Source organism: Balaenoptera musculus, chromosome 4 (assembly GCF_009873245.2).
Source record: "Balaenoptera musculus isolate JJ_BM4_2016_0621 chromosome 4, mBalMus1.pri.v3, whole genome shotgun sequence".
Classification (NCBI taxonomy): Eukaryota; Metazoa; Chordata; class Mammalia; order Artiodactyla; family Balaenopteridae; genus Balaenoptera; species Balaenoptera musculus.
The window spans coordinates 31,448,631-31,475,379 of NC_045788.1; the positions used below are offsets into that span (position 1 = coordinate 31,448,631).

A 26,749-nucleotide genomic window follows, 5' to 3' on the forward strand; every position below is an offset into this window, starting at 1 on the left:
TAATCCCTTTTTTGGTTGGGGAGGGGGTGCATTTTTGACTTCCATGTTAGTCTTAGCTGTATGAGATGGGGGAGGGGTGCTGCGTGTCATTTTCCTTGAATAGTCTTTTGTTATTCTAGCACTTCGAAGATTTTAAGTAAATGAAGGAGTGAATGAGTAAGTGACAGGAACAAATTCGTAGAAGGGAACTCCAGCTGTAGGAGAAAAGCTTTGGGACTTGGTGGCTTGGCACGGGGAAAAACAAAGTATGCACACAGGGGCATTCGGGTGTCTGGTAAGGAGAAAGTCAAGAGTCAGAACACAAAATTGCTGTAGGTGTGACACGTGTGAAGAAAAAGTGACCTCTCTTAGGCAGGCAGTGGTATTCTCATGTCCAGCGTGCCAGAGGGTTCTGTCATTTTTATAAACTCCCTCCTCCCTGGAAATCAATCTAGCCACTCATGGGGTGCTTTCAAAGTCATTTAGAAGGGATTTTAGGGAAAACTAGGATTTACTTCACAGCTGACATTGGTGAATTGTATCGATGCTGTAAAGTACAAGAGAACTTTCTAATTAAATATTGTCTGGGCAGCTCATTCTAGAGTGTATTTCTTGCATGATAGGAGTTTCTCACATTCTTTAAATGAAAAGTTTTATTTTGACTATTATTGGAACCCTTAAACACTTCATGGAATATTTGGCTTAAGACAATATTTCTTACTGGGAGTTTTTTGCTGCTTTTATTCTTTTTGACCTTCGGCTATAGAAAGGATTGTACATTTAGGAAGGCATAAAAATAATGGAGTGCTATTAAGGAAATGGTGATAATTAAAATACTTGATGAGAAAAGGCATTTAAATGCGTAACTTAACCAAATTCAAGTAGCTAGACACAAAACCCTCTTTTCTCTTTAAAAAGAAACAATACCATGGGGGCTTCCCTGGTGGTGCAGTGGTTAAGAATCCGCCTGCCAATGCAGGGGACACGGGTTCAAGCCCTGGTCTGGGAAGATCCCACATGCCGCGGAGCAACTAAGCCCGTGAGCCACAACTACTGAGCCTGCGCTCTAGAGCCCGCGAGCCACAACTACTGAGCCCACGTACCACAACTACTGAAGCCCGCGCACCTGGAGCCCATGAGCCACAACAAGAGAAGCCACCGCAATGAGAAGTCCGCGCACCGCAACGAAGAGTAGCCCCCACTCTCAGCAACTAGAGAAAAGCCCGCGTGCAGCAGTGAAGACCCAATGCAGCCAAAAATTAAATAAATGAATAAATAAATAAATTAAAAAAATAATAAAAAGAAACACTACCAGATTTATATGGTACTTTCTCTTCTTTTCGACCTAAATTATAAGCAACTACTGTTGATTATTTCCAAGAGCTGTTAGCTTGTGAAGCTGGGTAATCATTAAAAACAGAGTACTTGCAAGCTACAAATGAGTGCCTAGGTTTTTGTTTAGACGTAAAGAGTTTTCCTATGGCAGTTCCTCAACTGTAGCGTGGAAACTTAAGCTAAGGCAGAGTAATAAGAAATGAGCCTTGCTAAGCAATGAATGTGTTTCTGGCTCAAAACTATTAAGGAAGCAGCTGTCATAACATAGCTCTTCAGAATTATCAGCTGTATTACTTAGTACTTATGAAATGCTCTGTGCACCTAGTTAATTTATTAATTTCTCCAAGCCTCAATTAAATGGGAAAGAGTATTTTTACTATTCTCAGTCCTATGTTTTCTTAGTAAAATCTCAAGGAAATAGCTCAAAATGCTCTATTTTAAGATGCTAAGGGTAATAGACTTTATCTGAATAGCAGGAATACTTCTCTTTATTTTTTGAGTTGACGTGTTTTCCAGATGAAATATTAGTAAAACATTTTTAAAAGTCATCTAAATCCTATAAAATAATATGAGTGTTTCAGGCTATAGAAAATATGTCCCTTGAGAGTAATGTTTTTAACATTTATTACTCACTTTAAAGTAAGTTTTCAATAGAACTGCTGTGAATCACTGACTGTTTTTATGGAGCCTAATTCATTAAAGAGAATTCAGTCTACACTAACGACATTGTTCTAATGTATATACAAAGAAGAAGAAAATACTGTGAGCAAAGTGTTCTCCTTTTTTTTTTTTTTTTTTTTTTTTTTTTGATGCTGGGTTAAACTGTTATTTGTGCAGAAATAGAAACTTTGGATTATCCCTGTCCTAGTCAAAAGCTTATCATAAGGCAGGGCTATTATTACAGTTCTAAACAGATGCTTCCGGTTTGCTCCTTTGGACCACATTCATGACTTTATTCCTCAGCATCTATCCAAGATGTTCCTGAGGCTGAGCACGTGCCGCTCCAACAGGCTTTAAAAATACATTTCTCTTAACCTGTGGGGCATTTATAAATGAATCAGCAGTGTTTATAGAGCACTTGTTCTCTGCAGAGATCTATTACCAGATGAAGTGGAGGAGTCGAAGAAGCAATTCAGGATGGATCGTACACCTCAGTGTAAAACTTGAAACCATAAAGCTAACAGAGGAAAATAGAATATGTTCCCAACGTTGGACAGGCAAGGATTTCTTAGGCTATAAAAAGCACTAAACCATAAGATAAAAAATTAATAAATTGGACTTTATCAAAATTTAAAACTTTCAGTTTTCTTTAGCCACTATTAAGAAAATGAAAGGCAAGCCATAGATTGGGAGGAAGTATTCACAATTTATATCTCTGTTAAAGGACTCAGGCTATCTAAAGAACTCTCATAACTCTGTAATAAAAAAGACAAAGGACTCAAAAAAAAGACCAAAAGACTTAAATGAACAAATCACAAACAAGGATGTTTGACCAAGGAACAAATGAAAAGATGCTTCGCATCATTGGTCAACAGGGAAATGCAAATTAAAATGATGAGATACTACTTCATACCCATTAGAATGGCAGAAAAATAAAACAAATACCAAAAAGCTGATGATGTTAACTGTCGACAAGGAAATGGAACAATAAATAGTTTCATGCATTTTTGATTCGAGTGTAAACTAGAAGATATACTTTGGAAAACAGTTTGGTAACCTTTTATCAGGTTAAACATATAACTACCTATGAGCTAGTAATTTAACTCCTAGGTGTTTACCTAAGAGAAGTGAAAACATATATCCATGAAAAGACTTTTACTGGAATGTTCATAGCAGCTTTATTCACAGTAGCCCAAAATTGGGAATGACCCAAATGTTCGTTGACAAATTAAAATGAGTAAACAAATCGTGGTGTACTTATAGAATACCATTTAGGGATCAAAAGGAATCATACATGCCAATAACATGGATAAATCTCAAAACAGTATGTTGAGCCAAAGAAGTCAGACACAAAGGGGTATGTACTGTGTGAATCTGTTTAAATGCAGTTCTACTGCAGGTAAAACTAAGCTCTAGGGACAGAAATCAGGAATGTGGACGCCTGTGACTGGAAAGGAGCACAAGGGAACTTTCGTGATGGAAAATACTGTATTGTAGTAATTGGGGTGGTGATTACGTGGTGTCAAAACTCATTGAATTTACATTTAAAATGTTTTCCATTTTATTGCATGTAGTTTATACCCCAGCCCAAATTCAGTGGGGGAAAAAGTCAAAGCTGTAAAACTTGCTCTTGGAGCAGTAAGGATATTGAGCAGACATCATGCATGTTGTAAACTACATGAAAATGGTATATAGGATGTTAGAACGATGGCAGAGATGGCAGGAAGTATGTACCACATGAACGCTGAGAAAAAAGCAGGTCAGATGAGAAAGCCTCTCTGGGCAAGAAATGGCTTGTGTTGTGTTCTGAAGACAGAAATGGATAAATGTTAGCGATTAGGATTGGAGGGAAAATATTCCAAACAGGGTCAGGGTCTCAGGCCAAGGGGTCAAGATAAGAATAAAAGAAGACATGTTTTGAGGTCAATAAGCATGTTAACTGAAGTTGTTTCCCTATTCAGTTTATCATTTCCCAGCCCTCTATAGCTGTATCACTTTCCTCTTTCAAGACTTGGCCTAATTCTGTTCCTTCTGTCCCCTAGATGCTCCAGCACACGGTGTTCTTTCCTATTTCTCAGCTCCTGTTTTAACTCCACAGCATAGCACTTAAATTTTCCCAGGTTATACCCTACATGTTGAGTGTGTATTTTCTCAGAACATGTTTTCTGGGGGAAGGTGGTTTGTCCTTCCTTCACTGCTCCAAGTGAAGTGCTGAGTCCATAATCAAATGCTAGTTAAGGTTCTTTGGATGGAGGTTTGATAGATGTGCAGGAGAGGACACCTGTTGGAATGTAGGTTTACTACATTAAGTGTATGCTGTAGGTTTTTACATATAAGAGTGTTAATAGCTGTAATTTTTTGACTGTCGACTGTGTACCAGGCATTATGATAACTATTACGATAGTTCTTCCTAGGTAGGTATTTTTATTCTGTTTCTACAGATGAGTAATCTCTGCGCAGGCAGAGGTTAAATGACACACTGGAGTTTGAATATATCTCTTTGGCTTCCACCATTCTTGTAGTCATCAAACCACTGTATTTGTGTTCCTGAGAAATAAGGTGATGACGGGTGATGACAACAGTAAACATTGCTTGTACTCTTATGTCATGCCAGTCACTCTTTGGGCACTTGATACATATTAATTCATTTAACTTCCATGACAAGTGAGGGAAATTATTCATAGGGTCATTAAGTAACTTCATCAGGGTCATATCAGAGTAAGCAGTATGGAGTCAAGATTTGAACTAGTCTGGTCCCAGAATACACGGTCTTTGCTCTTGATGATTGTGCTCTGCTACTTGGCTTTGTGAGCGTAAGGACTGGCTGTCTCCCTTAGCGAGAACAAGGCTTGCACTTTTCCTGAGGTGGGGTAAGGATAGGAATGGATTTATCAGATAAAAACTAGTGAGGGGGCTTCCCTGGTGGTGCAGTGGTTGAGAATCTGCCTGCCAATGCAGGGGACACGGGTTCAAGCCCTGGTCTGGGAGGATCCCACATGCCGCGGAGCAACTGGGCCCGTGAGCCACAACTACTGAGCCTGCGCGTCTGGAGCCTGTGCTCCACAACAAGAGAGGCCGCGATAGTGAGAGGCCCGCGCACGGCGATGAAGAGTGGCCCCCGCTTGCCGCAACTAGAGAAAGCCCTCGCACAGAAACGAAGACCCAACACAGCCAAAAATAAATAAATAAATTTTTTAAAAAAAACAAAAACTAATAGGAGGTGTTGTTTAAAAAAAAAAAAAAAAAAAACTAGTGAGGCAGGATGTTCTTTCCATGACATATTTAGTTTGGTAAAATAAGATGCTCCTTATTGCCAACCATCCATGAGACGTTTGTGGAGAAATTTTACTGTGTCTTCTCCTTACTAGGCTAAGACAGGTTCCATTCTTCTGAGGGCTTAAGAGTCTAGATCTGGGTTTGGTTTTGTTGTAAACTCTTGTGGCTGCTCAAGTCTTTAAAAATTCTCATACTACTTGAACTAAACTATAAGAAACTGGACATGACTGGCAATATGCTACAATTATAATTTAGGAGGGAAAATTAGTTCCAGAACTGTCATCAGCAGAGCCATACTTGAGAAGAAGAATCTCGCCACAACACCAAAAGATTAGGCAATAAAGGTGCATTGTAAGTTACGGTAATGTATTTAAAGGAAATATTTATCCTTTTCTAAAAGTGATTCCTACTTCGTCTTGTTTTTTGGTTAACCGGCTGCCTGCCTCAGTGGCCCTGGCGACAAGGACTACTGTATTCACATTCTTCATAGGCTCAGTGATACAGAGGCAGCTAATCTTACATTTTAGGTTCTCTTTTCATCTCAGAGCATATCCTTTCCCTTCCTTTTTTCACTTCTATAAAGATGGTGCTTGCAGAGATATTTATAGTAGGGAAGGAAGCGGTGAGATCCTTGTGCAGAAACATAGTTGGCAGTTTCAGGGGCCGGGAAAGAGAGAATATGAAACACTACGGGCCACCTCCTAGGATATTTAATTGAGTTTAGTATTGTTTTCCATATTCCATTTTCATCACAGTGTGTGCAGGGCTATCGGCTCCTACCAGGGTTAGGTCTGAGATTTGGATCAAGTCAGTACATGTTGGTTGGCTTCTGATGAGATTAGGATCCCCTCCAAATCTCTCTAAAGAAAATAAAAATGTAACCTAATAAGTTAAAATATGCCCAGAGATTGTTGTCATACTGAAGAAGTACCACTTCCTAGAGGAGAAAGATTGCCGATGGAAAGGTTGTCTTTGTGCCTATTAGAATGTAAGCTCCCTGAGGCGAGGGACTCTTGGAAGCAGAGTATCTCCAGTATCTAGAATCGTGGCTACCACACAGTAAGGAATCAGTGTTTGTTGAATGAATGAATGACTGAAATAGCTCTAGAATGAGAAGGAGATTTTGTTTATCCTCGGTACCAGGATGGTAACATTCTTTAGATGAAGCTTCCTGTGAGCTCAGTTACCAACCTTTGACCTTAGGGCTGGAAGTGCCTATAAGCAGCAGGTGGGCCCTGCTTTCCAGCCAGGTATCTCCCCCACGATAAAAGAAAGGTTAACACACTTCAGGTCGGCTTGGTGTAAATTCTACCTATAGTCCAATCACGTGATAAAAATAAGTGTGTGATCCTAGAAGACTGAGAATCCGATTCTTTTTCCCGGTGATCACACCAAAGTGCACAGTCTCCTTTGGGCCAAGTCTGAGAAGCCAAATAGCTGATCTTTCTCTTTTCTCTTTGAGATTTTAGCTTCAGCAGCAGATGTTACATAATTGAGCGGAAGCTACCGACCCCTCTCTGACTTTTATCTGAAAGATGAAGGGTCAGAACATGATATCTGAGGCCTTTGATGCTTTTCAGAAACAGCAGATGGAAGACTTCAGTGCAGAATAAGAAGCCAGCAATTTAATTTAGGCTGAGTGAAGACAAAGATTTCAAAGGAATGGAAAATGGATCAGATCCAAAAGCATATGACCAGTATTTCACTTTGCCTTTAAAAGAACAGGTGGCTTGAGAAACTTTGTGGCAAACTTGGTTTTTCTGTGAATTAATATTTCCAAGTTATTACCACAAAAATAAGACTAGTAGTAAATTTCCTACTAACTTTGTACTTTTCTTGGGTGCTAGTTGGGAAAGGAAAACTCCCTGTAGAGGAACCAAAAGATTTAGTAGAAAGGATTTTAAAGACCTGATGGAGGAGACTTGATCCCACATGCTAGAAATTTAAACCAGATTTTATATAGTTTGATGGTGGGTACTTTTTTGGTAAAGATAGGATACCTCTTCTGAAATGGGTTTCTGTAGCCATGATCCCTAGACTTTTAGGAGGCAATGCATCTTTCAGCATTCGGGGCAGCGATGGGTTTAGTACCAGGATGTAGTAGCAGACATGAACTTAATTTGAAATCCCAAGCAGTAAACAGAATCCAACCAACGAAACCCCTTTGCAGCATCTGATCTGAAGGGTAAGGATGACCATGTAATGTATTGTCCAAACCAGGACACTTCTGAGGTAGAAAGGGGGAACCATTTACAATTATGCCAGAAAGCGGGTGAAAACTAGAGTTGTCTCAGGACTTAGTGACACTTTACCCAATGGAATTAAAAATTGAACGTGCAACACAATTACCTGGAAGCCTATTAAAACACAGACTGCTGGGCTCCACTCCCAAAGTTTCATATTCAGTAGGTTTGGGATCAAAAATTTGCATGTCTGACAAGTTCACCGGTGATGTTGATGCAGCTTGTCTGGGGACTGCACTTTGAGAACTACTGCTCTGCCTAGACAGGCTTGGCACTCTTATGCTGAGGATGTAATTTTCAGTTGAAAGAAACTCTTCTTAGTGTTCAATCCTCCTCCGCTAGACAGCCTTCCGCAAATGAGGATACCCATGAAGGAGACGGCAGAAAAAACTTGTGTTGGCTTTGACCTGTGTCTCTGTGGACTGGTCTATTCTTGGTATTCCAGAGACAGCTCACTGGTACCAACCTAACTTTCAAAGAAATGTTGAAACCAAATGGAAGAAACATGACTTCTGGTTTCTTACCATAGAGACTTTGGCTTGGGGAAGCCTCAGCACCTAAGTTGACTCTAGAGACATTTTATAGAATGAACATTGTTATGGGCAACAATGTTCCTCTACCCTTTCCTTTTGCATCTGAAAAAGCAACGTGGGTCACCAGCAGCTCTACTGGAGCCATCTGAGAAAATTTGGCCAGGGTTCTTGCTCTTGGTGCATCTGCTCAAACTGGCACAGTCTGACCCGGAAACACAGCTTCACCATGTGCCACCAGTGTTGGCCATCAGTACTCTGCAGGCTTTGTCACATCGGACTAAGTGAACTTCCTAGAATTGCGTCATGCAGGACTCCTACCTAGCTGCAGAAACAATGCTAGCTCTTTGCATGCTGGAAAAAAACCTCCAAACCTCCAATATTTCTCAATTCAGCAGTCGACTTCAGAAACATCATAGATCTAATGGGAAATATCTGTTTGTTTCTCTTTCTTTTTAAATCAAAAATAATGGGGGGATGACACAGTGCTTTTGCTTTTTAAGCATTTATTCATTATTTTGCCCTCTCGTTAACTGACTTAGACTGAATTGAGAAACACATAGATAGATTTATTAGTCAGGCAGATGTGAATGTGGGATTCACCATAGATCAGTGGTTTTTAAAGGGTGGACCCCCAGATCAGCAGCATTAGTATCACCTGGGACTTTGTTAGAAATGCAGATTCTTAGGCCCCAACTTACTGAATCAGAAACTTTGGGGAGTAGGGCCCAGGGATGGGCATTTCAACAAGCCCCCCAGGTAATTCTGATGTGTAGCAAAGATTGACAGGCACTGTTGTAAATGGTTTTATGTTATATCTTATCTGTCTATTTTGGTCTACAGAGGTGCTGAAATGTCTAAATTATGCTTTCCAGTGGTCTGATATGTAATTTCATACACATCTGCTTCGATTAAATGAGTCTTTGTAATAATAGTGAAAGCAATGATGATGTTAGCCAACATTTACTGAACACTTTCTGCATTACTATGTTGAAGATTTTACAAATAATATCTAATTTAATCTTACAGTAGTCTTGTGCTAATATCATCACTGTTTTACAAATAGGGGAATGGGACTCAGGAGCTTGGTAGACAGGCCTCTTAGAGGGTGGTTTCTTAGTATTTTGCTGCCTGGTGTACCCATTAGCTGTTTTAATGTGTCTCCCCTCCACCCCAACTCCCCCGAAATTCTCCTGATTTTGAGAGACTGTCTTTTTCTACTCCTGTCTCCTTCCCCCTTTTGTATCCTGTTTAAATATGTCAAGGATAATTATAATTTTATGTTTTTAGAGTCATTTTTCTCCCCAGCACATGTGTGTGGCACTAGATTGAACATTCTTCTCGCCAGGGAATTGGAAATACCGTCCTACAAATGCATGATTGAGGATGAAAGTAGTTGAAGAGGATTGAAGGACATGCCAATTGGCGATTGATGGGGCAGCATGGCAGGGCGGGAGGGGTGTAGCAGTGGGAAGGCTGGGCTGACTGAAACCCTGTGGGGTGCAGGTACCTTCCTTGTGCCCAGGGGCTCAGGCTCACTGTGATATCAGGAGGGTGGTTACCTCCTGTCTGCCTGCTTCCTCAAGTGTGAAATGGGCACTTTCGCCTCTCAGCAAACAGTAGTTTTTTCCCCACGCCCTGCCCACTCTCCCTTCCTGGGTCTTCACGCTTTGAGTATCTTGGCGTCCCCTCATTTCTTCCTTACTAAGCTGTAACAGACACGACAATCTATAGTGTATGTGTATATTACCAGTGTGTAATGTGTATATATGTGCATACTTTTATGTGTGTATTTATAGATTTTATTGACGTATAAAATTTATTTGTTATGTTCACAGATCATAAAAGGTTATTTTGATATTTTAGAGTGAGTACATTGTTTTATTTATTTATTTTTTTAAACTTATCTAGGTTTTTTTTTTTAGTGCCAAAGCTGTTTTCAAGTCTGTACATTTTAGGAAGATAAATATGCAAGCTATAGAGTATTTTCTGTTTTACCAGTGTGACCTTTGGTTCACTTTCTCCATAGAATTAGTCGTCCTTGCTTGAAAAAAAGTATTTCTGGGCTGGATGGATTGCATGAGATGGGTTGACTATGCTGACGGTGTGGATCTGTGCTAATTCCCCTGTGTGTAATTTAAATTTATAATGTTTAAAGTATTTTAAATAATTTAGCTGGTTAGTCCTAGACCATAATAAGTTAACATGTGAACTTAAAGTTTTGCTATGCATAGGATAGATGTTTGTGATTCACTTTAAAGGTAAATACATACTTTACTAGGTATTAATAGGGTTAATTTATCCCAATAACAACAAAGATAAAAGCTTTTATCTATATAAATATATGTACAAATAGATACTAACTGTATATCTATGCCTACATGAACTTGCAAACCAAAACAAACTCACACTGACTTATAGGAATTATTGTCATAATTGAGTTTGCAGTCTTTAGAGGCAATTTTGATACATATCTACAAGCTTTTGAAATGTTTGTCCTGGGTGAATACCTTTTAAGCATTTTCTCTGATATCTCCTCATCACAAATGTATTTTGACAGCCACAGTCGGAAATCCTAAATAGTCATCAATGATAAAATTTCAGATTTGGAGCCCCAAACCAGCATGAGCAAATATATTACTATATCAACCATTTATAGTTCTCAAACCCAAAGTAACTTACTGAGGATGGGGACAGTCCAGTGTTACTCAGCATTATTGCTGCCTAGCCCAGAATTCTCCTCTTCCATTCTCATGCCCCCTTCACACACACTGATGTTCTTTCATGGAAAAGCTGTTTCCTTACCTGTTTGTAGCCCTTCATCTGTGAGTCAAACAGCATTCATTTCAGAATATGTCTCAGTGGACGCTCCAAACTAAGACTGTTCTACGCAGAGTTCTTGCTCATCATCAGGAACAGATGAAAATCAGGAACTTGACAGAAACCATGAGGTAGTCGGTCGACTGTCACTCTGCTGAATTGGTCAGTTAGAACTCACTCATGGTTGGGAAATGGAAACAAGGAGGAAGTGAGAGATGTTTGGATCTCCGTGGGTGTTGGGCTGGCCTCCGTGCTAGTTCCTTTCCCTCAGCAATCCATAAAAAAGCGTGGTCGGTTTTTTTTCGTTTTTTTTTTTTTTCTTTCCTTCTTGAACTTTTTTCTACTTTTTTTTTTCCTCCCTGACGTCGCCACGTCATCTGGCACATGAACAGCCAGGCAACAGCCTAAGCAGGTTTTCCTTTTAAACTTTGCCATTGCCAAATTCAACATGTGGTAAGAGGTGGAGAGCTGGTGGGGTCACTGAGGTAGCAAGACATGGCTAGCTACCACACCCTCCTAAGAGGGAGCTCTTGTGGAGGAGGAAAAAACTTCCCTCTACCCTTCTAGGTTCCTGGGGCCGGCCTCAGAATCACGTTGACATGAGACCGACTAAAAAGTTTAATAACATGTGTACCTGGGAGAGACCCAGGAAAACTGAGTGACTCACCAAAATGGCAGAAGCCACCAACTCAAACACCATCTTCAACCAAAGACAAGAGAAGATGTTGAGGTTGGTGGTCTGGGAATTCAAAGGGGGAGGAAGGCAATTCACAGGAAGATGAAAGAAGAGCCAGTGTTTGGTAAACAAACATTTGCTGTACCGTACAGAGACAGCGGGACCCCGAGAGGCATTTTAACAAACAAATTCTGCTAGGTCCCTCCCTGTCTACACACCTGATTCATATTATACTGTAGGTATCTGTAGTGGTAGCTCCCTCCCTGGAACAGGTCCTCTGCCTAAATTCTTTTAGGCAGCTAGGGGGGTAGGTCAAAGGTTCATGAGTCTGTGGGGCCTGGATTGTTTCCAGCTCAAAATAATCAGCAGGCCTAAGAGGCACATTTTGGGGGGGCAGGTTTTGCTCCCCGTTCCTTGTCAGAGGCCACACAGTGTAACAAACAGGTTGTGAGCGGGGCTCCCCCAAAATGTGGAATTAGCATTTGAGTAAAGAAGCATTCTGGCATCCATGACCCCATCTGTTAGATAAGAGGTACTGTTATTATTTTTTTCCACATTAATTTTTCCACATTTAAGCATTACTGACATATCTTGGGTTGGCCAAAAAGCTCGTTTCGGTTTTTCTGTAAGATGTTATGGAAGAACCCAAACGAACTCTTTGGACAACCCAACAGGTCACGAGTAGGACTTCAGATAAACTCATCATGTGTTAATCTTTTGCTAAGCGTGTGCTGCTAATGTTACTGTTGTGAAAGTGAGAGGCAGGAAATCTCTGTATTTTTGGTTTCTTTCAGGGTGTATAATATAATTTGTAATGTTCCAAGGAGTGCTCCAGTGTCTTTTCCCACTGAAAAATCGTGTGCAGTTAGAGATGGAAGTACTCAGAATTTGGCTGCAAATCCCTCATCAGAGTGTGTGACTCAGAACCAGATAAGAAAGAAATTCTGCCCTGGAAGGCTCTTTATTAGGCTGCTACATTGCAGGGGTGTTCTCTCAGGTGGTTCCATGGCCGAATTGTGGGCTCACAGCTTAACGTGTCAAGTTCAATTTGACTTAAAAACATAACGTACATTTGCAGTCACAATAGTCAGTAGTACTTATTTCTATGCTCATGATATGCCAGGTGCTGTTCTAGGTACTTTACACGCACCTACTGTGTAGTGGGCTGTGTTCCAGGCACTGGGGATGAAGTAGTGACCAAATCAGACCCAGGTCCCTTCCCTCATGAAGCATATTTGCTTATTTTGAGTCTTACATACAAACCCAATAGTCACTCCTGATCCTTAATAGACTCAGCAGAGGCTCCGAGGGACCAGACTGGTTTAGGGAAGCTTCCCACTTGGCTGTGCCTGGGCGCACCCATTCCCCCTCCCTCCCCAGTGCCCATAGAGTCCTGGCTGCTGCTTTGACCCCTGGGGCTCAGAGCACCCGTTTGCCTACAGAGGCTTGCTAGCTTCAGCTTGCACGGAGATCTGGTGGGCAAATACATGTAAGGACAAAGAGTCATAAGGACGATCACCAGGGCACATTGTGGAGTCCTTCAGATGTAAACATTATGCTGATTAAACGGATGATTTGGCACTAGCAGTCTCTAAACTGCGGCTCTCAAGACTTCCCTGACTTATCGCAGGAGGCTCTGTTTATTCTGAGGGTCTCAGAAACACCCATTATTTGTCCCCGTGCTCTCTTGTGCTTCTTGCCTTCTCCATGGGGTGCTCCATGTTTGTATGCAGCATGACTCAGGTGGAAATTATCATTAAATTAAATTCACTGGATCTGCTTGTTTTCCTCTTGATACCAGGAGTTGCAAAGTCCAAGGACAAAGGGATAGCCCTACAGGTGGTCACCTGATGGCAAGGTAGTCCAGATAAGTGGAGTAGACCAGGTGTAAGACTCTTGGGGACTGAGGAATTGTGGAGAAGTGGAGAGCTCATGGCCCACCCAGGGGGGCAGCTGCTCAGCTAGACGTTGTCAGGGTCCAGTGTTGCCTCCTCTGTGGATGGGCCAGTGTTGTCAGAACCTCAAGTGGTGATTGCACTGTTTTAAACACTTTTTTGTGTTTATGTGTTTTAACTCATTGGGTTCTCACAACAGCTCCATGAGCTGGGTGGGTTCCACCTGTTTCTTAATAGATGAGGAAACTGAGGCAGAGAGATGTCCCACAGCTCCTAGAGTTGGGATTTGGACCCTGGCAGAGCCGCTCCTGGAGCTCGTGGTCTTAACTGCACTTCTATGTCTCTTCTGGTTTCACATGCCGTCTAAGTCAGACACTTTTCAAATTGTGTAGGCCTAATGTCTCGTGGGCCGAAACGGAACCTGACTGTGATTGTTTGGCTCGTGGGAAGCCGGTTCGTGGCCTCTGCTTTATAGCAGTTGTATCGGCAGGTAGCCGGGGGACTCAGATGAACACTTGTCTGCAAGGACTGGATCAAAGCACAGATACACAACCTTTCCCACACTTGATTGCAGAACGCTTTCTTTGTATTAGATCCTTTTACAGCCAATTTACATAGGAACCATTTGAGGGACAACTCTTTGCATTTTTACAGATGAGAGAGTAGAACTTCGGAGAATTTAACGAAGTTGCTCAAGCGAGGAGGTGGCTGGGCTGGACTTTGCAGCCAGAGTTTAGATTCAGAGTTTAGGATTCCTTCCCCAGTTCAGTGGCTCTTTTCTACAACCACATGAACAGTGAACGCTGGTTCATTAATTCATCAAGCATCTGAGAGCCGGCTACTCTAGGTAGGACAGGCCTTGTTGGGAACACAGGCAAAGTGTATTTTCTCATCAAGAAATGCTGGTTGTACGCATGTATGACATTTTAATCTGAGGTAAAGAGAGTGATGGCAGCAAATAAGTGGTGAGGCTAATAATGATGATAGATACCAAGGCGAGTGGTAGAGTTAGTGGTTAAGGCTGTGCTTGCCTTGGAACTGGGGAAGATGAAAACATAAGGATCCAGGAGGAACTTGGTGAGTTGTCTGTTCATCTTGTCTTCTCAAGATTGCATGTTTCAAGGCAGAGTGTGTGCCTTAGTAGAGTTTTTGGCTATAGGAGCTTACTGCCAGCAGGGCGAGGGCATGTCCTGTGGTTTCTCTTCAAATGTTTGGGAGACTTTTAAGAAAAACCTGGAGCTACCACCTCTTCACGCCTGGGCCCCTGGGTGGTCCTCCTTTCCCTCTGCTTACCTGGGGACCCTGAAGCAGTTCTGACTCTTTTAAGGTCATTGTTTATATACTTGACTGGCCATTGACACCAGCTGGGGAGCTTTAATAATGCAGATTCCAAGACCCTGCTTGAAATGAACCAGTCAGAATCCTTGTTTCTGGCTCAGGATTCTATATTTCCAAAAGTGTCTGGGGAAGTCAGAAATGCGGCCAGGTGTGAGCCTCCCTGCCTTGCTGTTTTGGAGCCTCTGATCTTACAGCCCTTGGAGGAACTTTTATCCTCCGGGCAGATGTCCTGCCTCCTGTTTTGTCTAGCTCCCTCCAGCTGCCTGGCCCTTATCAGTTACTGCCATAGCTTTGGACGCCCGTGCAGACCTGTGCCCTGAGAGCAGAAATTGTGATGATCAGAGGACCAGTTGGGTGGTATTAGTGAGAGGAGAGATTCATAGGGAGACCTTGAGACAGAGAATAGGGCTAGAACATCCACAGATTAGGTGAAACCCAAGGAGGAAGTAAGAATATCATCAGGGGCTTATGTAGCAAAAACAATAATGTCTGACTTCTCCTGGGGCCTTGAGTTTTATATTTCAGCCTGTCTTCTCTTATCATTTTTTTTCCCTGTTGGATGTCAATGAATGATATAAATCTGTCCTTACACTGTCTGTTGTTACTCCTTTTTAGCCGGGAAGTTTTAGGAGTGGAGTCTTCCTTTATTTATGCACCTTACCCTGTCACCCAGATTTTGAAAACTGGTCTCAGGTGTCCCAGAGTGTGGAGCTTGTGGAAACCTGGGCATATTTGTGAAAGACTCAGATGTATTTCAATGCAGGATGTAAAATTGGCCCTGCAACCATTTTGTATTTCCTTGAGATTTATGCTGGGCATTTTGTGGATATGCTTAAATGTAAAGATTAGCTTGTACACATTTTTTCTCTATTAGAAATGGAAATAAGGATCTTATTAATGTTTGCAAAAATATTTTATCTTGACAAACTATTGATCCTATTTTGTGTATTTTAAAAAATAGGTATTTTGTTCTGATGATTAACGACGCAAATGACGTGCCTTTATTCAACACTAGACACCAGTTTCAATACAAAATAAATAAAATAATAACGATGATGGTAATAATAATAGTAGTAGTAGTAATAATAATAGGTAGAGGCCATATTTCCTGCTTCCAGGATTCCAAAAAGGAAAAAAGACAACATAATCGATGTTTTGTTTTCCTTTTGTCTCTGATGCTTTGATTTATGCCGATTAGTTCTATGTTCCCTCAATTTATTCCCATTTCCCTTTGTGGAACCCTAGGATTAAAATACCACGGGGCTTCATCCTGATTAATCGCAAAACCCTCCACATAACGGGGTGTGACCGCCACCCCCAGCCCACCCCATATGCTCACACATGCACACATTTCCTTTCCCCAGCATTGTTTCCAGGCGGGACTCTGCCTTGTCGGTTACAAGACTGGTTATATGTAAACATCCCTCGTGTATTTGTACTACAAATAGAGTGAGTCTAATACAGGGAATCCTCCAAGGTCTGTTATTGTTTCCAGTCAATTTCCATCCAGCCTGGCAAGGACTGCCTTAAAAGCTGGTTTACTTACTTCTATAAATGTCTTATTTTGTTCCTTACTCCAAAATCTTTTCTTTTGGTACAAAAACAACTTTATTGTTATTGCCTTATCCCCAGTTTTTCCCACTTGCTTCACTGGACGGTTAGCCACACTAGAGCAATTTGCTTTTTTCCCACTTGCTGTCTTGGGGACTTACTCATGTTAGCCCTATATAATTATACCATTTTTTCCCCATAGCTTTGTAGTATCCCATAATTTATTTAGTCAGTCCCTATTGATGGACATTTAGATAGATATGAACATTTTCAATGAATCTATTTTAACTGAAGGAGCTATTTACTGGGTTACATCATTTTTAAAAAGTTAAAGCTTTGCTGACAAGTGATTTAGAGTGGGGTGTGTGTGGGTGTATATGTGTGTGTGTTGGAGAGGGGGTTATGTTTGCAGACAGGATTCCACTGGACATTGAGAAATATACTGGGTTAAGGATACAGAGGATTTTAGTACAAGGCTCAATAGAAACATTATAGGAAAGTGCAGAGAAATTTAAAGGAAATGAATTTAGGGAATTCCCTGGAGGTCCATTGGTTAGGACTTGGCGCTTCCACTGATGAGGCCCAGAGTTCAATCCTCATGGCCAAAAAAAAAAAAAAAGAAAAAAGGAAGTGAGTTTGGAAGTTGCCCTCTAAAAGGATCTGTGAAGGAGCTGGTGTCTGAAATGGTTCTTGCTAGATGGCTCTTTTATGCCTAGAATGGGGTGAAAGTCAATCTGGGACGAAAAGAATGGTGTAAGCTAAGGCATCAGGGAAGGAAAGTCAGCAGAGGTGGGTGGGGCATAATGTGAGGATCTTAATTGTCATGGTGAGGCGTTCATAATTCACTGTACCATGACGCTTTCGAGCTTCGTGATAAAATAATTGAAGGTGTGCTTTAAAAAGTGTGATCTGGTAGAAAAACATGGAATGCAGACATGCCTTTTTGTGTTTCTCTATGTGAAGCATCAAATCCTGCCAAAGTCAGGGCATTGATTTAGGGTAGTGGAAGAGGGTGGCAGAAATTATGTCTTTAAAACATGATTAGTCACTATATTGTAAAACAGTGCTTTTTTGTTTGTTTTTTTTTTTTTTTAATCTCTTGAAATGAGCGACAGGCTCGGAAATTCGTTGGCAGTTGTGTGCTTACCTTTATCTGAGAGTTATACTTGGAGAAACAAATGTCTGGTACAATATCTCCACCTTCTGGAAGATTGGCACCAGTAACAGTTTATAAAAAGAATTGATATGTGCAATATTTACATATTTTGTAGACGGCTAACAAAAACCTCACTTTGAAATAGGCACTGACGTTGAGTCATGAGTTGAATACCTAGTCTCAATTAGTTGAATTGCTCAAACAGGTTTTCTGTGTTGCTAATATTAGATTGGGTTTAACCTTAAGAATCAGAAGGAATGAATTTCATTTGATGGTATTAGCAAAGCGTCAACATTGAGAACTCATAGTCACAAAAATAAAATCTCAGTGCATGTATTTCCTCTTCTATGTATGGATTTTTGGAAAGATGCTCATAAAGCCAAAGAGGGCATTTCCTTTTATCCCTCGGAGTCTCCAAAATGTATCCTTTCTCATTATTTCCATTCTGCTCCCTTCAAGACTCACTTCACCTGTCATTATCTCTGGGTGTTTCCCCGATAGCTTGGCATTGTTCATATACTTCCCACATGGCCTGTGTTTTTATATCAATCTCAGCTGGAGTGGGCAGTGGCTGCCTTGGTTGGCTCGTTTTGGTCTCCCCAGTGCCCGCTCCTATAGCAGGCTCTCAGAAATGTTTGTTGAGTGAATGTGTGTTACCAAAACACACAGGGGAGAGGCAGGGAATATCCCGCAACTGTATGCTCTGGTCCTGTAGGTAAAGATAAGAGAGACGATGGAATTAATCTGAAAACAAGGACTGTGCATATTTTTAAATACTGTTATCCCAGTGGCATCAGATCATCTACTCATTTGTATCTGCCCACTTTTGAGTTCCTTCCGTAGGTTTCTGGACCCCCGACCTGCATAATGATTCATCCTAGGATGGGTCCCTTAGAGGATTGCACGCTGCTTTATAAGACGGTTTATTTGCTTAGCACTCCGACTGCTCAGCTTTTTAGTAAATCGTTAGAACAAGTTAGGAAAATGAGCCTTCAGAAGTCACTGAGAGAAGCTTCGGCTAGAATGAGAATCTTTGGCCGGAATGAGACTCATAGAAAATGAATACTTCATTTTTATTATGTCGATGAAAATAATCAATAAACAATCTGTAATAGGAATAGAAAAATGTTTTATTTGAGCCAAACTGAGGACTAAAGCCCAGGAGACAGCCTCTCAGATAACTGAGGAACATGCTCTGAAGAAACGTGGTTTTCAGCACAGTTTTATGTCTTCTCAGAACAAAGAACATCAAACAAGTCAGGGATACATTCCTTCATGGTTTCCAAAAAAAGATCAGCACATACACAGTGAGTCAGTGTGGCCTTGGCACCTGGGAAGGGAGTCTTGTCATGAAAGGAGGACCAACATTGGCACCCCAGGAAGGGAAGAATTTAATCCTTATTTTTAACAAGGGCCTTCTTTACTTCTGGTCTGCGCACCCTTTTCTTTAATAATTAAAGCAGGTGTACAGTGTATGTTTGATAGGCCACAAACAGGCTGTTCTGTTAGCACGAAATTCAAGTCAACTCATGTATAAGGCAGAATGACTTCCCCATGCCTCGATATGTGAACATTTCTTTTATCAGTTAGATAAACTTTCCCAGAGTTGTTCTGATAAACAGATGTCGCCTGTGCAGGCTGCGTGATGTGTGAAAAGCAGGCGCTAGCATGTTTGGGGGAAGGTTTTGTGGTGGGGAGACTTCAGGGAACTTGCCTGAGGTTAACTGAATGCTGTGGGTGAGGTCATGCAGGTTTTTGTTGTTGTTTATTCCCCACCAAGACTAAGCACACCTGAAATTTGAAGAGTCCGTCTTCTTCTCTGTCCAGCAAACTGTTGTTAGCTAAAGCACACTTGTATGTGCTTCTGCCTTGTGTGAGTGTTGTGTGGTCATCTTCGGCAATTTAGTTTCCTTGGCGGCGTGACCGAGAAATTTTTCTGTAGTTTTAGGCCATTAATGCTGTAGAGAGCTACGTACCTGTTTAGTTAATATTTGGAGCACAGCAGTGATTCTCAGGCTGTTTTGCATGGACCAGTTGGTGTCATCAGAATGAAGAATCAGTGAGGCCAAGTTTGTGTGTTTAGTCCTCAAACGAGCTGTTCAGGCAGCAGCTGTGCGTGTTGCCCTTGTCTTATTCCCAGGGATCACGAGGTGGGTTGAATGAGGACGTGTGGTTCCACTTGTGTGACTTCTTCATGACCGGAAGACTCGTTCGGATCCCATGTTCTACTCCTCCTTCGGGAGCCTGGCTGGCTTCCTGTAGGGGGTGTTTATCTAACCCGAGTTGTAGTTCGTTGGTGACGTCAGTGCCCTCAGTGGCCCAGCCTCCCGACCAGCCTGTTTGTTTAGTTGTGTCCATGGAGGCCTGTGTGTTGGAAGGACAAATGCAGCCTCCCTCTCTAAAATCCTGTTGAAATCATACCAATCATAAATTTTGTACTTAGTCGTTAATAGTGTGACAAAAGATTTGTGATGGTTTTGCTGTAGAGGAGAGAGAGAATTTAAATTAGAATTTAGCTTATGTATTCCTTCAGGAAGCCAGGGCAAATAAAAATACTCAATTTGGGTGAGCTGGGTTCTTTCCTGTTGCGTTGAACAAAGCCGCTAGCAGCGAGCACTAACCTAGAAACCGTGTTCCACCCACCCAGGAAACCTCCATTAGAGATCTTTGTTGAATAGCTGCTAATCCAGCATCCAGGGCTTCCCAGTTTGTGTTAGTAAACTGGATGGAAGAAGCTTCACCGTGGGGCCTCTCGTTGATGAAATGGCTGGATTCCCTGAGCCCTTTTTCCTTGTCCTAAGCTGCTTGTTTAACTGGGTAACGCAATCCTAATGTAGACGCGAATTTCCAGATGTGCTGTGCCTACAGGTTTGCCCACACTGTCTCAGTTTACACCCGTGCCAGCTCAGTAAGTGACACTTTCACTCTCAAAAGTTATCTAGGTTTTGATCATGAACTATATGCTCATCTGAATTATAAGGGAGTAAAATGATCACATGTGTGTGATTGATAGGCTTAACTTAATGTTCTCTTAATAGTGAGTATAATCTTTATCATATTTAGTAAAGAAATTATTGAGGCTTTGCTTAAGAGTGCTTCTCAACTTCAACCCCAGCCTTATCTTCAGTGGTGAAATAGTTTGTGTTCCTAGCATTCGGTAACATAAATAATTTGCAAGGCTTTTGGTCGTATCATTAATACCTTGAGGCATGCGTTTCATTTCAGTATTGAGCCGTGGTTAAAACCAGAACTTCTGGAGCCAGGTGGCCTGAGTCTGGATCCCAGCAACAGCTTTTCTGATCTGTGTGACCTTGAGAACGTTAGGGTAATACTGGTGCTTCCTCAGGGGTTTATCAAGGGCATGAAGGTAGTTGATGCAGGTCAGGTGCTGAGAACGATGCCTGCTGTGTAGGGAGTGCCCAATAAAAGTTAGCTATTTTTATTTCATTAGAAAATAACCATTTAGTGTTAAAAGTACTAGGCAAGAAGAGTATGTGAGGGCCTGGCACAGAAGGGAGAACTTGAGGCCTCTAGCAGCAGTGCCGGCAGTTTAGAATCATGGTGCAGTTTGTTCGTTTTCTCCTCTCAGCTGGGCGTACGGTGGGGGGTGGGAACCAGGTTTGCTGTGCTCCCAGGTCCTTGCTGGTCCATGAGACGACACAGCCTCCCCCGGCCCGAGGCAAGCCCGATGCAGGGCCAGGCCGGGTGGAGGCCTAGCTTGCCCACTGTATCTGAGGGCGGATCTGCAAGATTAGGTGCAGGGCTGCTAATAGGGGTGAGGGAAAGAGGGGTCATAGGATGACTGAGAATTTCCAGTTCAGGTGCCTGGGTGGATGGTGACGCTGTTAATCAAGTTCAAGGGTTAAGGAGCCTCCTTGGATGAGGTAGAGAAAGTGATGCAGTCCATATTTTTATGGTCCCACACTACCACGCAGAGTGAGGTCTGTGCGTGTAGATAGGTTATATTATGTCTGGCTTTCATATCACTGTACTAAAAATAGGTTGAAATATATCTCACAGAAAGAGTGCATTGGGTTTGATGGGGTTGAGAAGCCCAGATCTAGATGATTCCAAATTTATATCATGTAAGTGTTCTGCCCAGTATTCATGTCCTTATATATTTATTCATTTTTCCATTGTGTTTAATGGTGGCATTTCTCTAGCTGCATAAAACAGCACATAAAAATCTAAAGACACTGGTGATATGGTTCAGGCTTTTTGAAGAAACACAGAGATATTTATTTTTGATACTTGACAGATGGCTTCACTGTTACTGAAAGTATTTTGGTATGGGCTAGTAGTAACAATCATGGGATGTGATGTTTAAGGTTTGTTTCTAAGGACTATTTAAAAATTATCGTAGGTTAAGGAGCTGAGTCATGTTTGTTATACTAAATCTATTAGCCCTAGTTATACATGCTGTGTGTTTATATGTGTGCCCAGGTAAACATGTCTAGAGTGTTGTCGGAAAGTCTTATTTATAACATTTAAACCTAAACTTAGACTTGGAAGCTTTGGGCAATCTGGTGACTATTCTAGATTCTTGTTCATAAGCTAGGCTGATTTAATCAGATGTGTGGCTCATTTCTGAGAACTGCTGCAACCAGTGGATATTCTCTGGCATTATTCAAAGAGAAATTGGCCACTTTATCAAGAACACTTGCCAGTGAAGCTGTTTGAAAGAAAGGAATTTCCAGTTTAGTTCCATATCTTGCGTTTTCAAATGAGAAGAAGAAAAGATAGGTGGTCTAATAGCCACATTACACCATTTTAAAAATCATTTTAGTTGATTTCTTGTTATTGTAGCTTATAAGAAAAACTTCAGAATGTTCAAAATAAAAGTTGCCATTTGAATCCCATGCATTTCTTGATACGTTAAAAATTTTAACACGGACAGTCTTATTCCTCCTTCTTCAACTCTAATAAATAAACTCTAATAAATCATTTTATATTTAATTAAAATTTTTTTGTACGTCAAGAAAGAGCAGTCAGTATTTGTTCCATTTTCCCTGTGAAATCCATGTATGTTGCAGCCTTTTTAGTTTTTTTAACATCTGTAAGATAATTTCTTATAGGTATTAATTATTTTTTTAAACATTTCCATCATACATTTGTCTAGGCAGCTCCAGGACTGTTTTTTGTGTACATTAGCATTAAAGATGACCGAAGGAAGACTCGGGGGGCGGGGAAGGGTTAGGCCATGTAATTGTGTAGTCAGTCGGAAGCAGTAAATAGGACAGGAGTCGTTTTCTTCAGTTGTTTCATGAATTTTACCACTAGATGGTGCTAGAGGGCTGGGGAACGGGAGCTAAGTCAGCATCTACCAGATGTTTATGTTGAAATTTGAAAATGTTTGATCTTAAGAAATACTTACTTTTATAATTCACTTAGATATAGCCAAAGATTATTGTAAATATAATGTTAGACATTTTTTTTTTTTACATGGTGTGCGCCTAGTAAGTATTTATTGATTTGATAGCTGTCTTCTTGAGGTGTTCTGTCTGGGAGAAAAATATCTATTTATGAGATTTAAGTGACCCCCAAGCTTTATTTTGCCCTTGTTTTTTTGTTTAGTTTTTTCTTGTATATCACATTTCTCCAAAGTGATCATAAAATTTGTGTTTTAGGTTGTACTGTCTCTATGCACAATTTTGGCTTAGCTATTTACCTAAATTTATGGATTTTCCTAGTTACCATTCCCTTGAAGCTTTAGTTGAGAAACAAAATTCTGGTATACTGTTTGGAAATGCGAATAAAATGGTACGAATGGTATAATGAATATAACAGAGTTAGTAATCCACTGAAGATTTTCTATTAGGTCAGTTTCTCTGCATGTAAGTTTTATGAGTAATAGAAAAATTTCTTTTTGAAAGTATCTGAATATGTTCCTCATTTGCATAAAATAAAGAATAACTTTGTTATTTATTGCTGCCTTAAGAGGGTCCTGAAATATTGAATATAATCCAAAGGCTTCATGTAAGAAATTTTAGATTTCAAGTTTAAGATTGTTTCCAAATTATCAATTAATTGAAAACCAGTCAAATAGAATTCTTGTTTTCTTCAATATTAATGCAGTAGTTTGTATTAACTTATGACACCAGCACAATATTTTATGCTATTCCTGTTGATATTATGTTAGTCATATAAATGATTCATTCTTGGTTGGCCTGGATAAGTAATTTTTGTGACCACAATGTGAGCATTGGTGTAAAAAACAAGCAGTATGATTCTGATGTTTTTGTAATATGGTTTTAAAAAAATAGGGATAATACTTTCTATTTTTTTCCTAAGTCAATGTTTTAACATGTCGCATTGATTTAATCATGTAATTTCAGAGAATAAAGCCACCCTTACATAAAATGTACCCACTAACTCTACAGCAATCCAGTTTTAGAAACATGAAAGTGGGATTGAAATATTTTAAGGACCTCTTAGACTGAGGCCTGAATTTTAGAGGATTAAATGAAGTCTGGGGTTTGGTAAATTTCAGAGCACCAAATGGAGCCATTTGATGCTATTAAAGATGGTAGGTTCTTAGTTTTTAGGTTCTAAGGTGAACATGCCTTTAACAGAATACACACACAAACACACACACACACACACACACGGAAGTGGGTAATATCACTTTTGAGTGGGATATTTGACTTCTTTTTTGCTCACTTTAGCTTTTTAGAAGTTCGCAGATCGTTTACAGGAGTCTAAAGAAAATATCGTACTGTTTTGCATGTGTATGTCTGCTTTGTCTCCGTTAACCGGTAATGTTCCCTTTTCCTCAGCAAACATGCCTTCACTCCTGTTCTTTTAATGCTCCCCCTGGTTCCTTGTTGAGTGTTAGGAACAAATCAGGCATCTAGTCAGTGGTCAAGCAGCTGAAGGCTTTGAAAAAGAATGAAGGCTCAAAGGTTTATATCGAAGGAGAAACTATTCTAAGATTTTAAAAGCTACTCAATCTTTTTTGACTTGATTTATTGAGCTCCGTTCTTCAACTGAGGGTGTTACTTTTAAACGAATGATATCCCTATTAATGATGGGATATAGCTCAAAAGGAAGACTATTTTAAAACTCTAGTTTTTCTAAAATAAGGACTATTAAGTGGCTTTTGAATAAACTATATATACTTGATTATTAACCAAGCCTTCACATTCTCTTCCCTACCCTTAGTACATGAGGATTCAAATGCAGCATAGGGTATAATAATGGCAAACATAAGTTCAGAGTGTTTTATCCAAAATCTACTTGTCTTAATACTCTTTTTTTCTGTTGTCACACTTTTTTTTTCCTCTGAAATAACCGGTTTAAAATCAGTTAATTGACTTAAGTCTTTCAAATGCGCTGCTTAAAAAAACACAGTTGAACTTTCTTGCCTACCCCCCGCACTGTGCAAGTTTTTCTCATGTGCATAAGACATAAATAAACACAGACAGGGGATAATGGCTAAAGGTTGTGTATGGGCCATAGATACAATGACAGAAAGACCTAGCAATCCATATTTACTCAGTTACATCTGCAGTGAATGAGCTGTGTTGAAAACAGCATTTTCTTTCCCAAATCTTAGGGATCAAGGTTAGATAGAGTTCTCTCTACTTCCTCTTCTCTCAGAAGTGGCTTCAGAGCACCAGCATTTCCTGGAAGCATTTCCTGCAGTGCGCTGGCATTGCTGTGGCCTTTTCTGCACCTGTAATCTGCTCCTTCAACCTTGAGCCATGATCCCTGCCACTCAGCGACACACTACCTCTTGTTAATTTCACTTTTTTGGTATGCCGTGATGTTTTTCTCAGTTCCAAATTATACCCCAATTTCATATCATTTCAGTTCTCTTTTCATCCATATTTCGATGGGCTCAAGCGAGGGTAATCAAAAGACATTTATTTACACTTTGTACATATTGACTTCAACAAACAAGAGAGGGCCTCGTGGCCTTTAACTCCTACACATCAGTATAATCATAGTATATGCGGACCTCTGATCTTCTGACACTTTGCAGTGATCGGATGCTTTCACTCCTTGTTCTGATATTTGATTTCTTGAACAGTCTTCTTGAAAATGAGCGACACATAAAAAAGTAAATTATTGGATCCAGGCACACGTTGCACGCAGACAAGAAAAGTGTCATTTCTTTGGCGTAATATAGGATTTTGTGTGCCGATTCATCTAAAAGTCTGTCCAAGTGACTAAAAGTAAAAGGAATCCTGCACAAGTGATAGGGTAGAAAACAGGTGAAAAACACAGCCACGACCACTCTAATGCTCTGGTTATGTTTTCGCTTTCGGCTTGACTGGCTTATGAATTGCCTGCTGGATTTGTGGATGTACCTGGATATGGCTATGTAACATCCTATCAGCATCACTAGCACAACCACAAACAAGCAGCTATTGACATAAATGATGGCCTTATGCCATTTCACTCCCAAAGGACTCTTAAGTTTCATGCACTCATGAATGTTTTCCCTAGTTGGTTGACCGTTTGTTAGAATGATGTTTGGCAAGGACAGAACAGCCATGAGCACCCAGACACCAAGAGATAAAATCTTTGTAAAGGTTATGCTGTACATGCGAGAGTCGCCAAATGGCTTTACCACCTTCAGGTAGCGATCAATGCTTATCAGCCCAAGAAACACGATGGAAGTGTACATGTTGGCGTAAAATAAAACCGAAGTGTATCTGCAGAGGATAAACTTGAAGTACCAAGGTCCAAATCCTGCATCGTGGACTATTCGAAATGGAAATGTCAGCGTCATTATGAGGTCAGCAACCACTATGTTCTTGAGATAAAATATGAAGCTGGTTTTATTCCTAATGTGGAAGAAGATCCACACTGCTAGACCATTCAGCAAGATGCTTGCCACAAATATAACGAGGTAAAGCCCAGGCAAGACGACAGTGTCAAATTCGTTGTTAATGGTGGTGTTCTTTCCGGGTCCATCGCTTGTGTTACTTGGGGTGTGATTCCCTGGACCGTGCAGCGCATTATCTGTAGGAGAAGCGGGGAGACATCACTTCAGTGCTTTGCATGCATGCCCTACAGACTGCTGGGCTTCCTCACAGGCTGAACTGTTGCCGTTTCGGGCTAGTTAAAAAATGTCTTTAGTAATTTAAAGACTCAATTTATTGCACTGTGAATATTTTGAGTGCCTAAAGAATTGGTGTCCTCACACAACGAGGTCCTACTGTATGGTGCAGCGAACTATACTCAATTTCCTGTAATAAACCATAATGGAAAAGAATATGAAAAAGAATATGTGTGTGTATATATATCTGAATCACTTTGCTGTACACCAGAAACTAACATTG

At 40.7% G+C, this 26,749-nt stretch overlaps 2 protein-coding genes across 3 annotated transcripts in view; one reads left to right on the forward strand and one right to left on the reverse strand.

Annotated features, from left to right (window-relative positions):
• Positions 1-26,749, forward strand: part of MED12L (mediator complex subunit 12L) — a 319,598-nt gene that overhangs the window by 160,106 nt on the left and 132,743 nt on the right. The window lies entirely within an intron of this gene.
• On the reverse strand, positions 22,973-26,442 carry GPR87 (G protein-coupled receptor 87; the record flags this gene model as incomplete). The annotated part of the gene is made up of 1 exon (XM_036851036.1): positions 22,973-26,442. A coding segment is annotated over one exon (1,056 nt), but the record flags the coding sequence as incomplete, so codon positions are not given.